The sequence below is a fragment of the Erinaceus europaeus genome, chromosome 18, assembly GCF_950295315.1.
Source record: "Erinaceus europaeus chromosome 18, mEriEur2.1, whole genome shotgun sequence".
NCBI lineage: Eukaryota > Metazoa > Chordata > Mammalia > Eulipotyphla > Erinaceidae > Erinaceus > Erinaceus europaeus.
The window spans coordinates 55,971,326-55,990,171 of NC_080179.1; the positions used below are offsets into that span (position 1 = coordinate 55,971,326).

Here is an 18,846-nt window from a genome sequence, read left to right on the forward strand (position 1 = left end):
ATTAGGCCAAATTTTTGTTTGTTTAGTTGGTTGGTTTTGTAACTTCATTACTCCAGGATGATATATATATATAGATATGTATATATATATAGAGAGAAAGTGAGACACCAGCAGCACTGCATCAAGGTTTATGAAGTTTTCTCCTGCAAGTGGGTACCAGGGGCTTGAACCCAGATCCTTGAGCATGGTAAAGTAGATGCTCAACCTGTGTGCTGCCATCCAGCCCTGATGGTAGCAGTTTCAAAAGACAGTCTTCTCAGTGACTTAAACCCATGACCTCAACATGTCACATCGAGTAGAGTTAGTCATAGTCTGGGTGCCGGTAGCCAACCCTCTCCCGTCTCCCATCCTCCCGTATCTCCAAACTCAGTGGCCAGTCACCTAACTCAAGTTGGACGTGCTAAGATCGACCCAGTCTGGAAAAGAGAAATTTCCCATGAGTGGTCATCCCACTTCCGGTTATCTTGTCCATCTCCAAAACTCTCTCCCTTTACACTGTCTGAACTGGAAGACGCTTTGAAGAGGGTTAAACTGGGAACAGCTGCTGGCTATGATAACATCACCCCAGAACTCATTCTTAACTTGGGCCCCATGGCAAAGAAGTGGCTCACTACATTCCAGTCCCACATCTTGGAATCTGAATCTATGCCCAAAATTTGGCATCGTGCAAAGATAATAGCAGTTTTGAAACCAAAGAAAGATCCAACACTGGCCGCCAGCTATAGACCAATTTCTCTCCTCTCCGTGTGTTACAAACTCCTTGAGAGGCTGCTTCTGTCACGAATTTCTCCTCTTACAGAGAAATTCCTATCACCCGCCCAAGCTGGTTTCCGCCCAGGAAGATCTACCTGCGAACAAGTCCTGGTCCTCTCAACTTACATTGAAAATGGATTCCAGAAGAATTTAAAGACGGGTGCTGTCTTTGTTGATCTCACAGCAGCCTATGACACGGTCTGGCATTGTGGTCTCCTAGTCAAGATGTCAAGATGCCTGCCTCCATGGGTGGCCAACACTATATCGTTTCTTCTCCAAAACAGAAGATTCCGGGTGCATCTGGGTGACAAGTCTAGCAGATGGAGACTTGTCTCAAGTGGCCTCCCCCAGGGCTCTGTTCTGGCTCCTATGCTATTTAATATTTACATCAATGACCTCCCAGAAACTTCTTCAAGGAAATTCATCTACGCCGATGACATCTGCTGTGCAACTCAGGCATCCAAGTTTGACATCCTCGAGGAAATACTCAAGAAAGACATTTCTCTGATATCTAATTACTGTAAAAAATGGCGACTAATCCCTAGCACTGCAAAAATGGTATCATCTGTTTTCCATCTACACCATGTCTCGGCCTCGCGTGAGCTTAATGTGCAGCTTGGCGATACGAGAATCCGGCATGAAGCCCAGCCAGTCTATCTTGGCGTTACTCTCGATCGCACCCTGTCATTTAACGAACATCTCATAAAAACTGCAGCAAAGGTGGGTGCGAGGAATAACATCATTGCAAGACTGGCCAGCTCCTCATGGGGCGCGAGCGCTTCCACACTACAATCATCATCTCTGGCATTATGCTATTCCACTGCAGAATACTGTGCCCCAGTATGGTTCCGTAGCCCCCATGTCCACTTGGTTGATTCCAAATTATATTCCTCCGTGAGGATAATTTCTGGAACCATCCGTTCCACCCCGGTTCCATGGCTGCCAGTTCTTAGCAACATCGACCCGCCAGATATTCGTCGGGATGCGGCATCATCTAAGTTCATTTCCCACGTCTATGCTCGACCAGACCTGCCAATATACGCGGATATCTTCGCCCACCCTGTCCAACGCTTGACGTCTCGTCTGGTCCCCTACGCCTACACTGAACTTCTCTGTTCCAGACTCTTGGAAACAGAGTTGGCAGTCAGCTGAGGTAAAGAACAAACACCTCATCACAGACCCCTGCAAGTGTCAACCCGGCTTTGACCTAGCACGTTATGATCGGGCCCTCCTCAATCACTATCGAACAGGCCATTGCAGGTGCGCAGCTATGTTCCATCACTGGGGAGCCAGAGATGACCCGAACTGCCCCTGCGGCTACAGACAGACTATGACCCACATAGTCAACGACTGTCACCTCTCCAGATTCAAAGGAGGTCTCGAAACTTTACATCAGGCTCAACCTGACACTGTTGACTGGCTACGGAAGAAGGGCAAACCCTAGAAGAATGAGATAAACACATTAGTTTTTTTTCATTGTTAAGTGAAGAATACAGTCTGAATAGACTTAAATATCAAATGGGTCACTAATGTTATCAGGGAAATGTCAGGTGCATTCTTCTGGACCCTCTAAATTTTTAACTATAACACAAATAAAATTGACTGAGTTCAGGAACATTTAGTTTTTGTTTTTTAAATATTTTTATTTATTTTATTTTAATTATAAAGAGTAGATACAGAGGGAAAAATACTGCAAGTAGAGAGAGAGAGAGAGACAGACACACCAGAACACTGCTCAGTTCTGGCTTATGGTGGTGCTGGAGATTGAACCTGGGACCTCAGAGCCTCAGGCTCGAAAGGTTTTTACATAACCATTATGCTGTCTCCCCAGCCCTTTTTTGTTTTCTGTTTTTGTTTGTTTTTAAACAACTTACTGGAAAAGCATTAAGGGGAAGTTTGTAAGAAAACAATCGTATACTCCATCCCCAATACACACAAAGAAGAAATCAGGCAGTTTGGAAGAGAATAAAATTTATTGAAGTCAGGGTCATTCTGTTTTAGTTTTTTTTATTATTATTATTTATTTAGTACGCCCCTACCCCTATTTTCTATGGTTTGTTATTTCATATCTGTGTAAGCTGATAAAAAGGTACATAAGTCAAAGGGTGAGTGAGGGTATGTGAGATGGCACATTGGACTCTCAAGCATGAGGTTCTAAGTAAATTCCCAGTAGCACATGTACCAGAGTGATGTCTGCTTTTTTCTTTTCTTTTATCTTTCTCATTAATAAATAAATAAGTAAAATATTTTTTAAAAAAATGTGAGTGACACTGTTGCCTTCCTGTGTTGGGTCAGAGCTCTCAGATGTCTTGTCAGTACCTCCCAAGTCATCAGCTGTAGCTTTCCAAGTCAGCCACCTGCATATACCTGAGATCCCATGTCTCCATGACTGCTTGTCCTGCTACCCTGCCACTAAGGAATTTTTTTATATCATTCCCAACTTCTGAAAACCCACTATCTGAGTTGCGTGAGAAACATCAGTATGTGAATTTTACTGTGGTTTACTTAATCACTGTAGGCAAATATGAGCATACTTTAATCTTACCTGCACACCACCTTCTGTTACCCATTTATATACTGGTGGATCCCTAATTATTTCCCAAGTTCAAAAAGAACAACTTTGAAGTAGTTTACTTTTTGTCTTTCTAGCCATATGTCTAATCCTGTGTATAGCCGATTATTCCATTAGGTTTCACAAACCCAATTTTGACATCAGTATTTAAACATAACCTTTTCTCTTGGTTTAAATTCCTGTCAAAATTATAATATCCTTCTCCAAATAATGAGTGGTTTTTGACTGAATAAAGGAAAGACTCACAACAATTTTTGAACGCTAATTATAACTGTTAATTAGGGTTTAATTGCTTTTTCTCTACTGAAATTTATGTAATGCACAATGAAATCCAGATTTTGTTTTTAAGATATATTTTATCTTAATTAAAGAGTGAAAGAGAAAGAGAGCAGAGCACTGCTTAAGTCTGTCTTATGGTGGCTTTGGGGGTTGAACCTTGGACTTTGGAGCCTCAGGCATGAAAGTCTTTTTGCATAATCTTTGTACTATCTATTATGAAGAACCTGCCCACCTAATAGCCATCTGCTTTCCTCTTTGCACTTTATATGGTTTATAGGTTGGCAAACTTAAAACAGTTGTCAGGTAGGCTTTTACTTCTGCTATGTGCTTCTATTGACTACCAGTTCTCAAGTGGAGGGTTGGGGTGGGGGCTGTGGGTAGAGAGTTTGATTTGCATGTGCTGATTTCTGTTGTCTAATTACTTCTTTCCAACATGGTCTAGCATAAACTACTTAAATGACGTCAAATTACTTAGAAAATTCCAGAAAATGTAACAAACAGCTCCACTGCATTCAGTTCTAGTATACCACTGGTTTCTATTCCCATGAATTTTCATATTAAGGCTTGAAATATGCTATTTCCTGACTTGAAATAGTCAGCTTTCTTTACCTGAGAAACTACCATTATTTTTTTTAATAGCACTATTTCTTTATAATAGGGAGAAGAGAGAGAGAGAACCAGCACACCACTCTGGCACATGCAGTGCTGGAAATTGAAATTGAACTCATGCTTGTAAGCCCAGTGATTTAGCCACTGTGTCATTAAACTTTTGTGTCTGTATGACTTTTTAAATTTTATTTTTGTGAAGTTAGTGAGAAGTATACAGGACTTCTCAACAAATGTGTCCTTTCAGATCTGACCAGATGCAGAATTCAAGTCAGTGCCCAAGGATGTCCTTCTCCTGTCTCCATGAATTCTCACCATTTCTGGTGCCTTCTATCCTTGCTTTTTTTGGCATTGTCTCTCTTGCTCCCTGCACTCCAATGGATCTCTGTTTCGTCTTTCTTTGTGGATCTCTTCATCTGTGATCTTTAACCTCAGTTAATAGGAAGGAGGCTAAAGATCTTGGTGGGCCTACTGCCTATGATTACCTTTGGAGAGCCTTGGAACTCTTGGCCATCCCATCCCTGTTGTGATGCTGGAGAAGAGAAACTTCAGCAAGAAGGGATCTGGCCTGGGGGAGCTCTGTGGGGTGAGCAGGACACTTGTAAGGCAGGGTAACTAATCCTGAGATTTCTTCAATATCAGATACATGTTGTGTGGAATAGAAAGACTGGAGGTACATCAGATGAAGACTGATGGACAGGAGCTGAAATTAAGGGGTGTTAACAGTAGCCAAGCAGAGAGCTAGCAATAGGTCAAGGCTGTTTCTACTTCTTGAATAAAACATCAGGCAAGTCACAGGAATAGTAGCTTTGCCCAAGTGTGAGTGAGTGCACAACTGTGTGCATCTCTGTGTGAGTCTGCGAGTGCAAATGTGTGCATATGAATATTGTGTGTGATGCATGTGTGTATATGTGTGTACGCATAACTATGTTTTGGGTATATGTATGCTTATATGTCACAGGCATGTATGCATATGAGGATCTTGGAGAGTTTGGGCATATCTGTCAGTGGGTGTGTGTTTGTGAGTGCACATCCTTTCATTAGGGTGTTTATGTCCTTGTGCATAGGTGGAGATGTGTACATGAGAGGAAATGTGGGTGTATGATGCTGGAATTCCGTTTCCTTTTTTGTTTGTTCTGTTTTTAAAACTTTTTTCTCTTATTTTCTTATTGGGGGGTTAATATTTTACAGTAAACAGTAAATAAAGTTGTTGGTACACTGTAAAATTTCTCATTTTTCTGCAAAACACTCTCACCCCCAATCTAGGTCCTCCTCCACCATCATGCACCAGGACCTGAAAACCCTCCCTGACACCCACAGTCCTTTACTTTGGCGTAAGACACCAAACCCAGTCCAAGATCTACTACGTGTTTCTTCTTTTGTTCTTATTTCTCAACTTCTGTCCACCCTATGTTTATCTTTCTCTTTCTGGATTATCTCACTTAACATGATTCCTTCAAGCTTCAAGCTTAGTCTTCCTTTGTGTATATATACCACAACTTTCGCATACACTCATCTGCTGTTGGACACCTAGGTTGCTTCTAGGTTTTAGCTATTACAAATTGTGCTGCTATGAACATAAGTATACACAGATTATTTTTGGATGGGTATCTTTGATACCTTATGATATATCCCCAAAAGAAGAGTTGCTGGCTCATAGGTTAGGTCTATTTCTAACCTTCTGTGAATTCTCTAGACTGCTCTCCAAGGAGACAGACCCACTTACATTCTCACCAGCAGTGTAGTAGGCTTCTTTTCTACCCACAACTTCTCCAGCATTTTCTGTTGCTATCATTTTTGATGTATGACATTCTCTCAGGGGTGAAGTAATATTTCATTGTTTTTAATTTGCATTTCTCTGACAATGACTTAAAGCATTTTTTCTTATGTCTGATGGCCTTTTGTAACTTTTTAAATGATTTTATTATCTTTATTTATTTATTGCATAAAGATAGTCAGAAATAGAGCAGGAAGGGTGAGATAGAGAGGAAGAGAAGCAGAGAGACACCTGCAGCACTGCTTCACCATTTGCTAAGCTTCCCCCCTGTAACTGGGGACCTGGGGTTCGAACCCAAGCCCTTGTGCATTGTAACATGTATGCTCAACCAGGAGCACTACCACCCAGCCCCCTGTGTTGGCCTTTTGGATCTTTTCTTTGGTGAATATTCTATTCATATCCTCTCTCCACTTTTGGATGGGGTCATTTGGTTTTTGATGTTGTTGCTGAGTTTGGTGAGCTCCTTATGTATTTTGGTTATCAGTTTTTTGTCTGATGTATAGCATGTAGAAATCTCTCATTCTGTAAGTAGTCTCTTTGTTTGGGTGGTGGTTTCTTTTGCTGTGCAGAAGCTTTATAGTTTGATATAGTCCCATAGGCTTATTTTTGTTTTAGTATTTCTTGCAATTAGATTTGTACTACTGACGATGCCTAGGGTTCCACTAGTCTTTTCCTCTAAGTATTTCATAGTTTCTGGTATAACATCCAAATCCTTGGTCCATTTGGAGTTTACTTTCGTGAAATGTGGCGGTTCATTTTCATTCTTCTGTATGTTTCAACCCACTCTCCCCAACACCGTTTGTTGAAAAGACCATCCTTTTTCCATTTAATAGTTTGTCCCCAACCCCTCATAAAAGACTTAGATGTCCATAGGTCTGAGGACCTATTTTGAGGCTCTCAGTTCTATTTCATTGTGTCTATTTTTGTTCCAGGAAAAGACAGTTTTGATTATAATGGCCTTATAATATAATTTGAGATCTGGGATTGTGATATCTCCTGATCCATTCTTTTTCCTCGAACTGTTTTGGTGATTCTAGGTATTTTCTGGATTTAGATAGGTGTTTGTAGCTTTTGTTCTTTATCTTATGAAAATTGGTGGCACCTTGATGGAAATTTTATTAAATACATATATGGCTCTAGGTTTAATATTCATTTTGATAATGTTAATTCTTCCAATCCATGAACATATTATATCTTTCTACTTTGCACTTTTTCTGTTTCCTTGAATTATGACTCATGGTTTTTCAATATACAGATCTTTTGTTAGGTTTATGCTTAGTTTATTGCTTTTTTTTTTTTTTTTTTTGCTGCCATAGTGAATGGGATTGATTTCTGAATTTGTTCTTCTTCATACTTAGTATTTACATAAAGGAATGGAATCCAACAGGTAGCACCTGAAATTATCAGAAAAGATAGGAAGGTGTCAGGCTACAACATTAACATACAAAAGAAAAGCCTTTAAACTTCTAAAGGGAAGCTCATATCCCCCCCAGCCCACCTCCTTCTTTTTGAAGTCTCCACACTTAACACCAGCCTTCTCAGGTGAGCCATCTCTAACTTATTAGTGTTTTTTTTTCTGCTTCATTACAAAAGCTTTTCTGTGGATTTTTGCACATACCATATAACCTTATTTGTCTGCTTTCCAATTAGAAAGCTCCTATTCAATAGCACTCAAATTTTGCAGATGAAGAAATTGATGCTTGTATTCTAACTGAAAATAAGTCACCTTTGTATATTTTTTGTTTTGTTTTGTTTTTCTTAGAGAAATATGCAGATACTCTGAAGTTTATGCTTACCTTTGTTTCACTCTGAGCTTAGGTTTTATTATCTGTAAATGAAGATAGTAATATGTAAACTCATTTGATATTTTGAGAAGCTGCTTATGAAGGGCAGCCAGGTGGGCCATGCCTGGAACAGTCAGTAAACAGTGTCTATAGGCTGTATCTTCAGTGAAAGTCTATTAAAACTGCCATTCTTTCTAATAATGCTTTACATAAGACATGGATTGGACTGACCTTACATTCTTATTCTTTGAATATGGTCTTAGAGACTCAGAATCTTAGGTATGTAATTTACAACTAATCACCTCCAAGGCTCACTTTTTTTCCTTCTTTTTCTCTCCTTCCCTCCTCCATCTTGCCCTTCCTCCCTTCTGTCCTTCCTCCCTCCCTCCTTTTTTAATGAGTGAAAAGAGAGAGGGAGACTGCAAAGCATTGTGCCTCAGTCATGGAGGTTCCTTCTGCCTGCTGTTTGTTGCTTTTGTATGGTGCTGAGAATTGAACCCAGATCCTCAGGCATGTAAAACAGGCACTCTGACTACTCAGCCATATCCTGGGCCCTTAACTTACATGTGTTGTTAGCATGAACTAGCTTCACTTCACAGGTTCAGAACTCAGTGTGTTTAAGCATTCTTTCCTAAAGTGTGCCTTCTCTAATACTTTGTCATGATGCATCTAATATATTATCCAGTCATTCTATTTGAACAGTTATCATTGTCCTTTTCCTTTCAAAATCACTTCATAAGTCACAACATCCATTTAATCTACATGATTTTCTGTTTTTGTTCCTTCAGCCTTTGCATGCAAGACTCCTTCCCTCTGACTGTCCAGTCTTGCATTATGTCAAAAGACTGTGAAACCACCGAGTGGTCCTCCTGGAGCCCCTGTTCCAAGACATGTCGTTCTGGGAGTCTCTCACCAGGAATTAGGAGCAGGAGCCGGAATGTGAAGCATATTGCAATTGGAGGTGGAAAAGAGTGCCCTGAACTTGTGGAGAAAGAGGCCTGCATTATCAAAGGAGAACTTCTACAACCATGCCCCAGGTATTGTATGCTCTTTGGTGTGAGTATTACATGTTCTGTGTAAACTCACTATTTATTTATTGTTCTTGCAATTTCAATATGACTTTATTGAGAAAATGTTGATTTACAGGATTTTTATTGTCACAAGATACATTTCCATGTTTCCTCAAGATAGGTTTCAATACATTAAGAGGCAAATTTTAGGGGCCAGGTGGTGGTGCATCTAGTTAAGTGCACACATTACATTATAGTGCACAAGGACATAGGTTCAAGCCCCTGGTCACCACCTGCAGGTGGAAAGCTTCATGAGTGGTGAAGCAGGGCTGCAAATGTCTCTGTTTTGCTCTTTCTCTTTATCTCTGTCTCCTTATCTCCTCCTGTCCTCTCAATTTCTCTCTGTCTTTATCCAATAATAAAAAAAAATAAATAAAAAGGTTTAAAATAAAAAAGTCAAATTTTAAAATGTAAGATTTTATAGATAAGAATCAGTGCATAGTCTAAAGTCTGATGATTAAATGTTTATTAATATGTATACATCTGAATACTTAGCTTTTACATGATTTTATATAATATAATTATGTTTATATATAATTTATATAATATAATTAATCCATAATAACTTAAGCTGGGACTGCACTTACTGAGCTTTTACACTGCACAGAGTTCCATAGTAGGCCATAGTGAACTATCGTTTAGGAGCATGCATGCTCATTGGTACTTATTTCTGGGTTTAAATGCTATTTCCTGACTCTATATGAATTTAGGCAAATGACTTATGTCTAGTGTCTTCGTTTATCATCTGTAGGAATACTTCCTTCACTTAGCACCTAGCATATAACCATTCATTATCATTACATATCACACCTAATGCCTATGATAGCCTTCTGTTTACATGATGCTCATAGGAGTTAAATAAAAATATGTTTTTAAAAAATTGAGGTTAAATGGCTGATATAGGACAACATCTCAGTGAACTGCCATTCTCACTTCAAATATCACTCAGCATTCCTGCAGAACTGTTCCCATTAAAAAGTCCCAGGAAGCCAGACTATAGCAGAGTAGGACTATAATTGATTAGATTTATTTTTTCATTTACTTACTTTAGGCACCAGGGCTTTACTGTTCTCAGCTTACTTTTTCAGATAAAAAGATAGACAGAGAGAGAAAGGAAAAGATAACACTGCACTAAGCTTCCTCTGGTACAGTGCTAGCCAGGATCAAACCTGGGTAACTGGCAAGGCAAAGCAGGCACATAGTAAGTATACCTTGCAGGTCAGTCTTTCATGGCTTCAACATCATTTGGGACTTCAAAATTCCCAAGGGAATGAATGCACACTACTTCCTGAGCAGCTACCCTGAACCATAGGTATTAAATGTGTAGCTAGTTGAGCTAAATCTTCTGTGTATTTTCTTATAAACTTGATTTTTAGTGTCTTATGATCTCTTAAGAATTATCTCAAATTTTTTTCTTATTTTTCTTATTGAAGGGTTAATGATTTAGAGTATAGTCTTTTTTTTTTTCCATCACTGCCTTCACCAAAGGTCTGTGTCCCCAATCCCACCCACATAGATAACCACTATATTTCTCCCACAGTCTTAGATATAGGTTGACTTTTTGTTCATAGTCATGTGTTCAATTATTTATATTCCACATCTGAGTGAAACCATTCTGTAGTTGTCCTTCACCTCCTTATTTGCTTCACTGAGCATTATCTTCTCCAGTTCCATCCACTTTATCGCAAAGGACACAATATTATCTTTTTATTGCTGAGTAATACTTCACTGAGTATATGTTCCCTAACATTTTCATCCAGTCTTCTATCAAAAGGCGTTTTGGTTCTTTCAAGTTTTTACTATTGTAAATAAAGCTGCTATTAACATGAAGATATATAAAGCCCTTTGAATCAGTGTTATTATCTGTTAGTGTAAATGCTAGGAATGGACTTGCTGGATCATAAGGTATTTCCATTTGCATTTGTTTAAGGTTCTCTATACTGTTCTCCTTAATGGCTGTACCGATTTGCACTCCCACCTGCAGTGAGGTAGAGTTTATTTCTCTCCATGTCCTCTCCAACACTTATCTTCTCTTGTTTTATGGGTGGAACCCATTCGCATAGGCGTGAGGTGAAATCTCAATGTGGTTTTAATTTGCATTTCTGTAATGATGAGTGAACTGGAATATTTCTGTATATGTCTCCAGTGAAAAATGAACTGATGCAAAACAGTAACTTTTAGAAATTGATATGGGAATATATGACAATATATTGGGTTGTTTATAATCTTAAGCTTTATTAAGTTTATTGATGGGCATGTAGATTTTATTTCTTTTTTTAAAAAAAGTTTTATTTATGAAATGGAAATATTGTCAAGACCATAGGATAAGAGGGGTACATTTCCACACAATTCCCACCCTCAGAATTCCGTATCCTAGAACTCTGTATCTAATCCATTCCCTTAATATCTTTTCTATTCTTTATCCCTCTGGGAGTATGGACCCAGGGTCATTATAGGATGCAGAAGGTGGAAGGTCTGGCTTCTGTAATTGCTTCCCCACTGAACATGGGTGTTGACAAGTCGATCCATACTCCCAGCCTGTCTCTCTCTTTCCCTAGTGGGGCAGGGCTCTGAGATAGGACACATTGGTGGGGTCATCTGCCCAGGGAAGTCAGGTTGGCATCATGGTAGTATCTGGAACCTGGTGGCTGAAAAAGAGTTAAGATATAAAGCAGAAAAAATTGTTGACTAATCATGAACCTAAAAACTAGAATATTGCAGATTAGGATTTGGGGTCTCCATTTTGGAAAAAACTAGTAGAACTATTTTAGTATATTCCAAGGGTCCGTAACTTTACTAGTTTTTGCCTGAGCCTGACAGTTAATATGCAGGCAGGGCATGTAGATTTTCGAGGTCTGAAAGAAAGTATATATGAGAGTAAGGGTCGGGGTAGAAATAAGGATAAGTTCTTACTTGTTAAGTTTCTTATTTATTTCTTCCTCCTCATCAGTGGAATCATTGTTGATTTGCATATTCCTTATATTCTTTTCTTAAGGATTTTATTTATTTACCAATGAGACAGAGAGGAGGGGAGAGAAAGAACCAGCCATCACTCCTGTATATGCGTTGCCTGGGATTGAACTTGAAACTTCATACTTGAGAGTCCAGTGCCTTATCCACTGCACCACCTCCCAGACTACTCCTGACATTCTCATTATCCATTGTTCCATTAAGGTGATCTTTTAGATTCCTTCCATTCTTTGTCTCATAGGCAGAAAAGTTTTATGTAGTTTACTTACAAAGATGGAGATTCTCTACAAATCATTATCCTACTGGATTCTAGAGTCTTCTCTGGGTGTGTTGATCATGTGCCCAGTTTTGAAAGATGCTAATGTTGGTTGCCAGGGAAATGGCTCAGATACCAGAGCCAGGACTTGTATGCTTTGTTGGGGAGAAAGAGAGTCACAAAGAAATGAAGAGAGAAAGAAAATTCTATGAGTTAAATCAAATATTTTTAAGTAAAACTAAATCATAAGCTGAGAAGTGGATGAGAATGAGACAAAACTTGGGTAGTTTTGAGCCAGTGAGATAATTCGCCATAGAGGGTAAGTGTTTCCTGATCTTGGTGGAGGAAATGCTGTGGCACTAGAGGAATTTCTGGTGTCTTGGTGTCTCTCTTTTCTGTCTTTACCTCTGTCTCTCTTATCACTGAAAATGGGTTTTTTTGTTGTGATAGCATGCATGTGGCCCTGGTCTGCAAAGAAAAATTTTAAAATGCATGGACTTGGATAGTTCTGGTTAAAATTGAGTTACCATACTAGGTATGTGTCTCTGGACAAACTAACTTCACTAGGATATTTCTTCTTTAATAAAATATGGCTCAACATATTGTCTGTTTTGAAGATGTAAAACTAGAGACTAAGCATATGAAAAGACCGGATCAGGAGGCTGGACAATAGCACACCCCCAATTAAGCATGCATAGTACTAAGAGCAAAGATCCATGTAAGGATCGAGTTTGAGCCTCTGGTTCTCCCCACCTGCAGGGGGAAGCTTCACAAGTGTCAAAGCAGGCCTGCAGGATAGAGAAAGCCAGCAATTGAGGGGAAGGGAGAGATAGAGAGGGAGAGATACAAAGAGGTACCTGCAGCACTGTTTCACCCCCACCCCCTGCAGGTGAGGACTTCGGGCTTGAACCCTGGATCCTTGCACATTATAACATATGTGCTCAGCCAAATGTGTCCCTTGTATGTTTTTTTTTCTCTTTGATAACTTTTAGTTATTATAGAAGTGAGAAGGAGGCCTCCTGGTAATGCTGAAAAATATAGCTCTCATACATACCCTTTTATTGTTAAATAAGATGACTTACTGAGTACCTACTGTTAGATGAGATTTTTTAAAATTTATTTTTATTTATAACATGGAAACACTGACAAAATCCATAGGACAAGAGGGGTACAACTCCACACAATTCCCACCACCAGAACTCCATATCCCATCCCCTCCCCTGATAGCTTTCCTATTTTTTATCCCTCTGGGAATATGGACCAAGGATCATTATGGGGTGCAGAAGGTGGAAAGTCTGGCTACTGTAATTGCTTCCCTGCTGAATGTGGGCGTTGGTAGGTCGATCCATACTTCGAACCTGTCTCTCTCTTTTTCCTAGTGGGGTGGGGTTCTAGGGAGTAGGGCTCCAGGATACATTGGTGGGGTCATCTGCCCAGGGAAGTCCAGATTATTTTAAATAATATAATTTATCATGCAAGTAGCACACATTTGAGAATAAAGGAACATTAAAAGATGTTTGCTGTTCAGATTCAAATCAAGGTCCTTTTATTTCCAAAGTTTAGCTTCTCTGCGTCATATCACATTGACTGATGATAGTACTAGCAGAGACATACAAAATTCATATCATTTCTGTTTTTCAATCAGATAGTGAGGAATTGTGGTAATTCATGATATGTCCAAGATGCATCTCCAAAGATTCTGACCTTTGTTTGATAGACTCTTAGTATCTGAAAATAAGGTCTGACAAATTTTATTAGGTATGTGCCTGACCCTCTATGTTTGCTATTTGAAAATGTTACCAAATTTGACATTTTTTACAGACTACAATTTGTAGGAAATAGTCTTAGAAAACTCATTGCATACCAACTAGTTTTTCTCTGGGACTCTGATGTGTTAAGTAACGGCTTCACTTGGTTGTGGAAAGGAGAATGCACAAATAACAACAAAATTAACATTGTATGACATTCTTCTTTGTCTGAATTCTGAGCCTCTACCACAGGAAGTCAGAAAGGCTGTGTACTAACTTTTGCTTCTAGTTTGACATTAGTGATTATAATTCAGTGTGAACAAGGGAAATAGAAATGCAAACCTATTAGGGAGCAAAAATGTGTGTTTTTTCTCTCTCAAAAGTCCTTAGAAATGCACATTCTCTGAGTATTTTAATTAATCATATTTCTTCAAAGAAAATGTGCTTTCTATAATTTACACAGTTTTATTTTAAAATTGTTCTTAGAATATAGTCTGACTTTTACTCTTTCACCCTCTTTGCTATGTAACTACTCATAAATTTAGTAAATATTCATTGACCTCTTGTTATATACCAAATGATGTTAAGTGTTTATGGTAACCCCAGAGAACAAAACAGACATAGTTCTCTCTGCCTCTATCAGAATACTTGTATTTTATGATAACACTGTATCTGTATAATGAATAAACTATATACTCTATGGATAGTCTATAAAGGAAAAGCAGTAGAGCAGGGTAAAGATAGAGACGTCAGCATGTGATGAGGTCATAACTGAGATTACAGATTATATTCAGTTATTAAATAAACAGTGTTATTGGAGAAGTCTTTTTATATCAAACAGGAATCGGGACCCTGGGGGTTTGAAAGAAGGAAGAAAATGTGTAGTTGAGATAAGTTGGAGAAGTATAATCCAAGGTTTAGTAAGAGATGTTCTCTGTTTCCTGAAATATTAATATCACAAAGTTGGATATTTTTCTTTTGTTATCAGCATTTGAGGCTATTCTGCTGACCACTATTCATAGTGGTCATGGTGCCGTGAAAGGAAGTGTAGCCAAAAGGAACTGATTCAGAAGCAAGTTCTGAGATCTAAATAACTTTAGAAGTTGCCCCTTGGTGATGAATTTAAATTAATTTGAAAAAAGACAAAAACTTCTTCTCTCTATGGTAAAATTAGGGAAACTTGAGAAGTTACAGTGGAGTTAGGTTTGTGTATGTAGCCTTAAACTAGATTCAGGTGTTTTCTATTTTTGAGGCCCAGCAGGACAGCTCACTTGTGTAGTGTTCTTTTCTTGCTTTTTCGTGCCCATGACCCAGGTTCAAAGTCCAACCCCAGTACAAGTGGGAGAAACTTTGGTGCTGCGATGTATTTATTGTGTCTCTGACTATCTAGATGAAAAACTTGACTCAGTAAAAAGAGAGGAATGGTCCCCCCCACCACCACCACCAGGGTTATCTCTGAGTTTCAGTGCCAGCACTATAAATCCACAGCTCCTGGCATCCAGTCCATTTTTTCCCCATTTTATTGGCTAGGACAGAGAGAAAATTGAGAGATGGGGAAGATAGAGATGTAGGGAGAAAGTGACAAAGGACCCAGTGGGGGTTGAACTGTTATGGGGAAAACTGGGAAATGTTAATGCATGTGCAAACTATTGTATTCAATGTCTAGTATAAAACATTAACCCCCCAATAAAAAAAAGATAGTGAAAAAAAAAAAGAGATGTATAGAGAAAGATAGATACCTGCAGATCTGCATCACCACTTGTGAAGCAACTCCCTCCTGCAGGTGGGGAGCTGGGTGCTAGAACACGGATCTTTGCATGGGCCCTTGTGCTTAGTTGTATGTATGCTTAACTGGGTGCTAGAGGGGTGGGACTCTCAAAAGTATCTCTATATCTATATATGATATCACTTTCCTCAACATTTCACAGCCTATGTAATTTTAAAATCCCCTCTCAAAAAAAAAAACTAACAAACTAAGCACTTACATGATATATTATGGGGTGAGAAATAGAAATGAGAGCATGGAGATTAAATCTGCATTTCACTTGTCACTCCCACCTCACCCCCAACCCCCATCTTAGGCTTCTTTGGCTAGTGGAAGTGAATTGGCGTGGCCTTAGTCATTATGTTCCCCATGCTTCACAACACTGAAAAATATATAATTTATAAGGTACTTTGATCCTTTCTTAGTCCTGATTATTATCTCCATTATTAGTTCTTGCATTTCAGCTAAGAGCTGGAAGATACTTGTTCTGAGACCATAAATGATAAGGTAGCCAGCCCTGTCTTTAGGCAGAAAAAAGAAAGACAGCAGAAAATAGAGGCTTTAATGTTATTTTTTACATTCTGTGTGGTGTTTGTGTTTGCTTGTTTGTTTTAGATAGAGCAGAGACTGGTGGCAGGCGGGAGGAAGGAAAGATACGGAAGCACCGGAGCGGAGCCTCCTTCAATGTGATGGAGTTTTGGGCTGTTTGCATGGCAAAGCATTACAACATCTAATATTTTACTTTCTTGATGTCAAATAATTGAGGCATGACCTGATGCTGGGATAGCTGTGATACCATATGCTTTGTTCTTAAGTAGAGAGACACCATTTTGACTGAGCCATCTAACCATTAAAAGGCCATCTAACCATTAAAATATTGAAAAATATCAAAGGTACCTACCTTTTGTAAAATGGACAGCTTGGAGGACCTATCAATGAATTATACCATCTCTCAGGGGACAGCAACTTCCACTGGATGTTACTCCTCTGAAAAGAAATTTCAGAGTGTGAACTCACACTGGGATAGCATTAACAAAAAAATAGTGACCAACTTAAAAAAAAAAAAAAAAAAAGATGCTGTGTAAGAGCCAAAGCAGAGGCTTCAGGACGGTGCTATAGACATTTTATTATATTTGTTAAAAGAAAAGCCAATATGTAAACTATTGTTTCAAAATTCTCTTCTGGCATAGAATAGACAGACTTGGGAGTCTGGCAGTAGCACAGCAGGTTAAGCACACGTGGCGCAAAGCGCAAGGACTGGTGTAAGGATCCAGGTTCGAGTCCCCAGTTCCCCACCTGCAGGGGAGTCACTTGACAGGCAGTGAAGCAGGTCTGCAGGTGTCTATCTTTCTCTCCCCCCTGTCTTCCTCTCCTCTCTCTATTTCTCTCTGTCCTATCCAACAATGACAATAATAACAACAACAACAATCAAAACAACAAGGGCAACAAAAGGGAATAAACAAATAAATAAAAAAAGAAAGAATAGACAGACTTTTATCATCCACCCCTCCTTTCTCTAGCATGTATGGATTTATTATTATTGTGGAAGCAAGGAATCTTTACAAAAAGGCTCGGCAAGTTCTTATTGAGAACTTTATCTTGTTCTCCTGCTGCTCACTTTGATTTGCTTATAAAGCAAACCTCCCGTGACCAACCTGTTCTGCCTAACATTTCTTTTAGACTGTGAAACAAGTTTTTGATTTTTTTTCTTTTTTTCTCCAGAGGCTTCACATCTTTGGGCTGATTTATTCAGATATATAAATGAGAGAGGTCTGAGATGACTTTTGCAGATGGAAAAAATGAGACAGGGAGGCAGAATGATAGAAACTGTAGCACTGAAGTTTCCTTCAGTGCAGTGGGGGCCAGGCTCAAACCTGGCTCATAAAACAACAAAGCAATGTGCTGTACACATGAGCTATCTTGCCAGCCCAGTTTTAGATTATTATTTTTTTAGATGAAACACATCTTCTTTGAGAATATGCTGGTGCTAAACTCTTGGATATTTCATGATAAATACTGGAGTCAGTGACAGAGTCAGTGGAAGAGAGTGGCAGATGCTTGACTTGGTTGTTGACTGCCTGTGCTCTTTGAAAGACAGTCGTTTTGAAACTGTTGTGTTGTGAAGAGATGTTTGCTTAGTACCTGTCTTTCACTGCACCATTTATTGGGAAAATTGGAGAACTTAAAGTTTTAGTCCCATGTCCACTTAGTTTATTTTTTAAAATTTTTTATTTAAGAAAGGATTAATGAACAAAAACATAAGGTAGGAGGGGTACAACTCCACACAATTCCCACCACCCAATCTCCATAACCCACCCCCTCCCATGATAGCTTTCCCATTCTCTAGCCCTCTGGGTGCATGGACCCAGGGTCATAGAGGGTTGCAGAAGGTAGAAGGTCTGGCTTCTGTAATTGCTTTCCCGCTGAACATGGGCGTTGACTGGTCGGTCCATACTCCCAGTTTGCCTCTCTCTTTCCCTAGTAAGGTGTGTCTCTGGGGAAGCTGAGCTCCAGGACACATTGGTGGGGTCTTCAATCCAGGGAAGCCTGGCCAGCATCCTGGTGGCATCTGGAACCTGGTGATTGAAAAGAGAGTTCACATATGAAGCCAAAACAATCTGTTGAGCAATCATGGATCCCAAGCTTGGAATAGTGGAGAGGAAGTGTTAGGGGGGTACTCACTGCAAACTCTAATGTACTTCTGCTTTCCGGTATATATTTTGCAGTAGTTTATGGATACGTGTGAACATAAGCTCTCTCTCCATCTTCCGGGAACCCCTCCCCCCTCCAGACTTTTTTAAAGGATTTCTCAAAAATGAAAACTAGCTCCAAGTCCTTTGATCCAATGAGAGCTATACTCAAGAAGTCTTTGGATCCGCCCTCAGGTCGCGGTGGTCCCTGGAGACTCCTAAGAGAAAGCCCCTGAGCTAAAGTGCTCCCTCCGGGTCCTCTGCCGGCCGCCCAGCAGCGCTCTGCAACCGGCGGAGGAGCCGCCTTCCCGGGCGGAGGACAATGCCCGGCCCACTCGCCTTGCCCGGCGCCGCCTGGGAAGTCTCTAGCAGCCGCCCGCTAGTTCGTGCCACCTTTATTCTAATTCTTAACCCAAATTAAGTTATAGTCACCTCCTTGGTGTTACCGATAGGGCCCCTTATTGACTGGCCTGTTAAAGGCAGAAAAATCTACCGTTTCCAGAAGATGTGATCAGAGCTCACACTGCTAGTGGCTTCTCAGTCCGCCATCTTCCGGGAACCCTCCTTAGTTTATCT

General features: G+C 39.7%; 1 protein-coding gene across 1 annotated transcript in view; it reads left to right on the top strand.

The window, feature by feature from the left end:
- The window catches only part of THSD7B (thrombospondin type 1 domain containing 7B), a 1,062,005-nt gene that overhangs the window by 353,277 nt on the left and 689,882 nt on the right, over positions 1–18,846 (top strand). Inside the window, exon 4 of the mRNA XM_007525013.3 lies at positions 8,560–8,808. Within this exon, the coding sequence (XP_007525075.1) occupies positions 8,560–8,808 (249 nt within the window). The remainder of the gene's footprint in view (positions 1–8,559; positions 8,809–18,846) is intronic.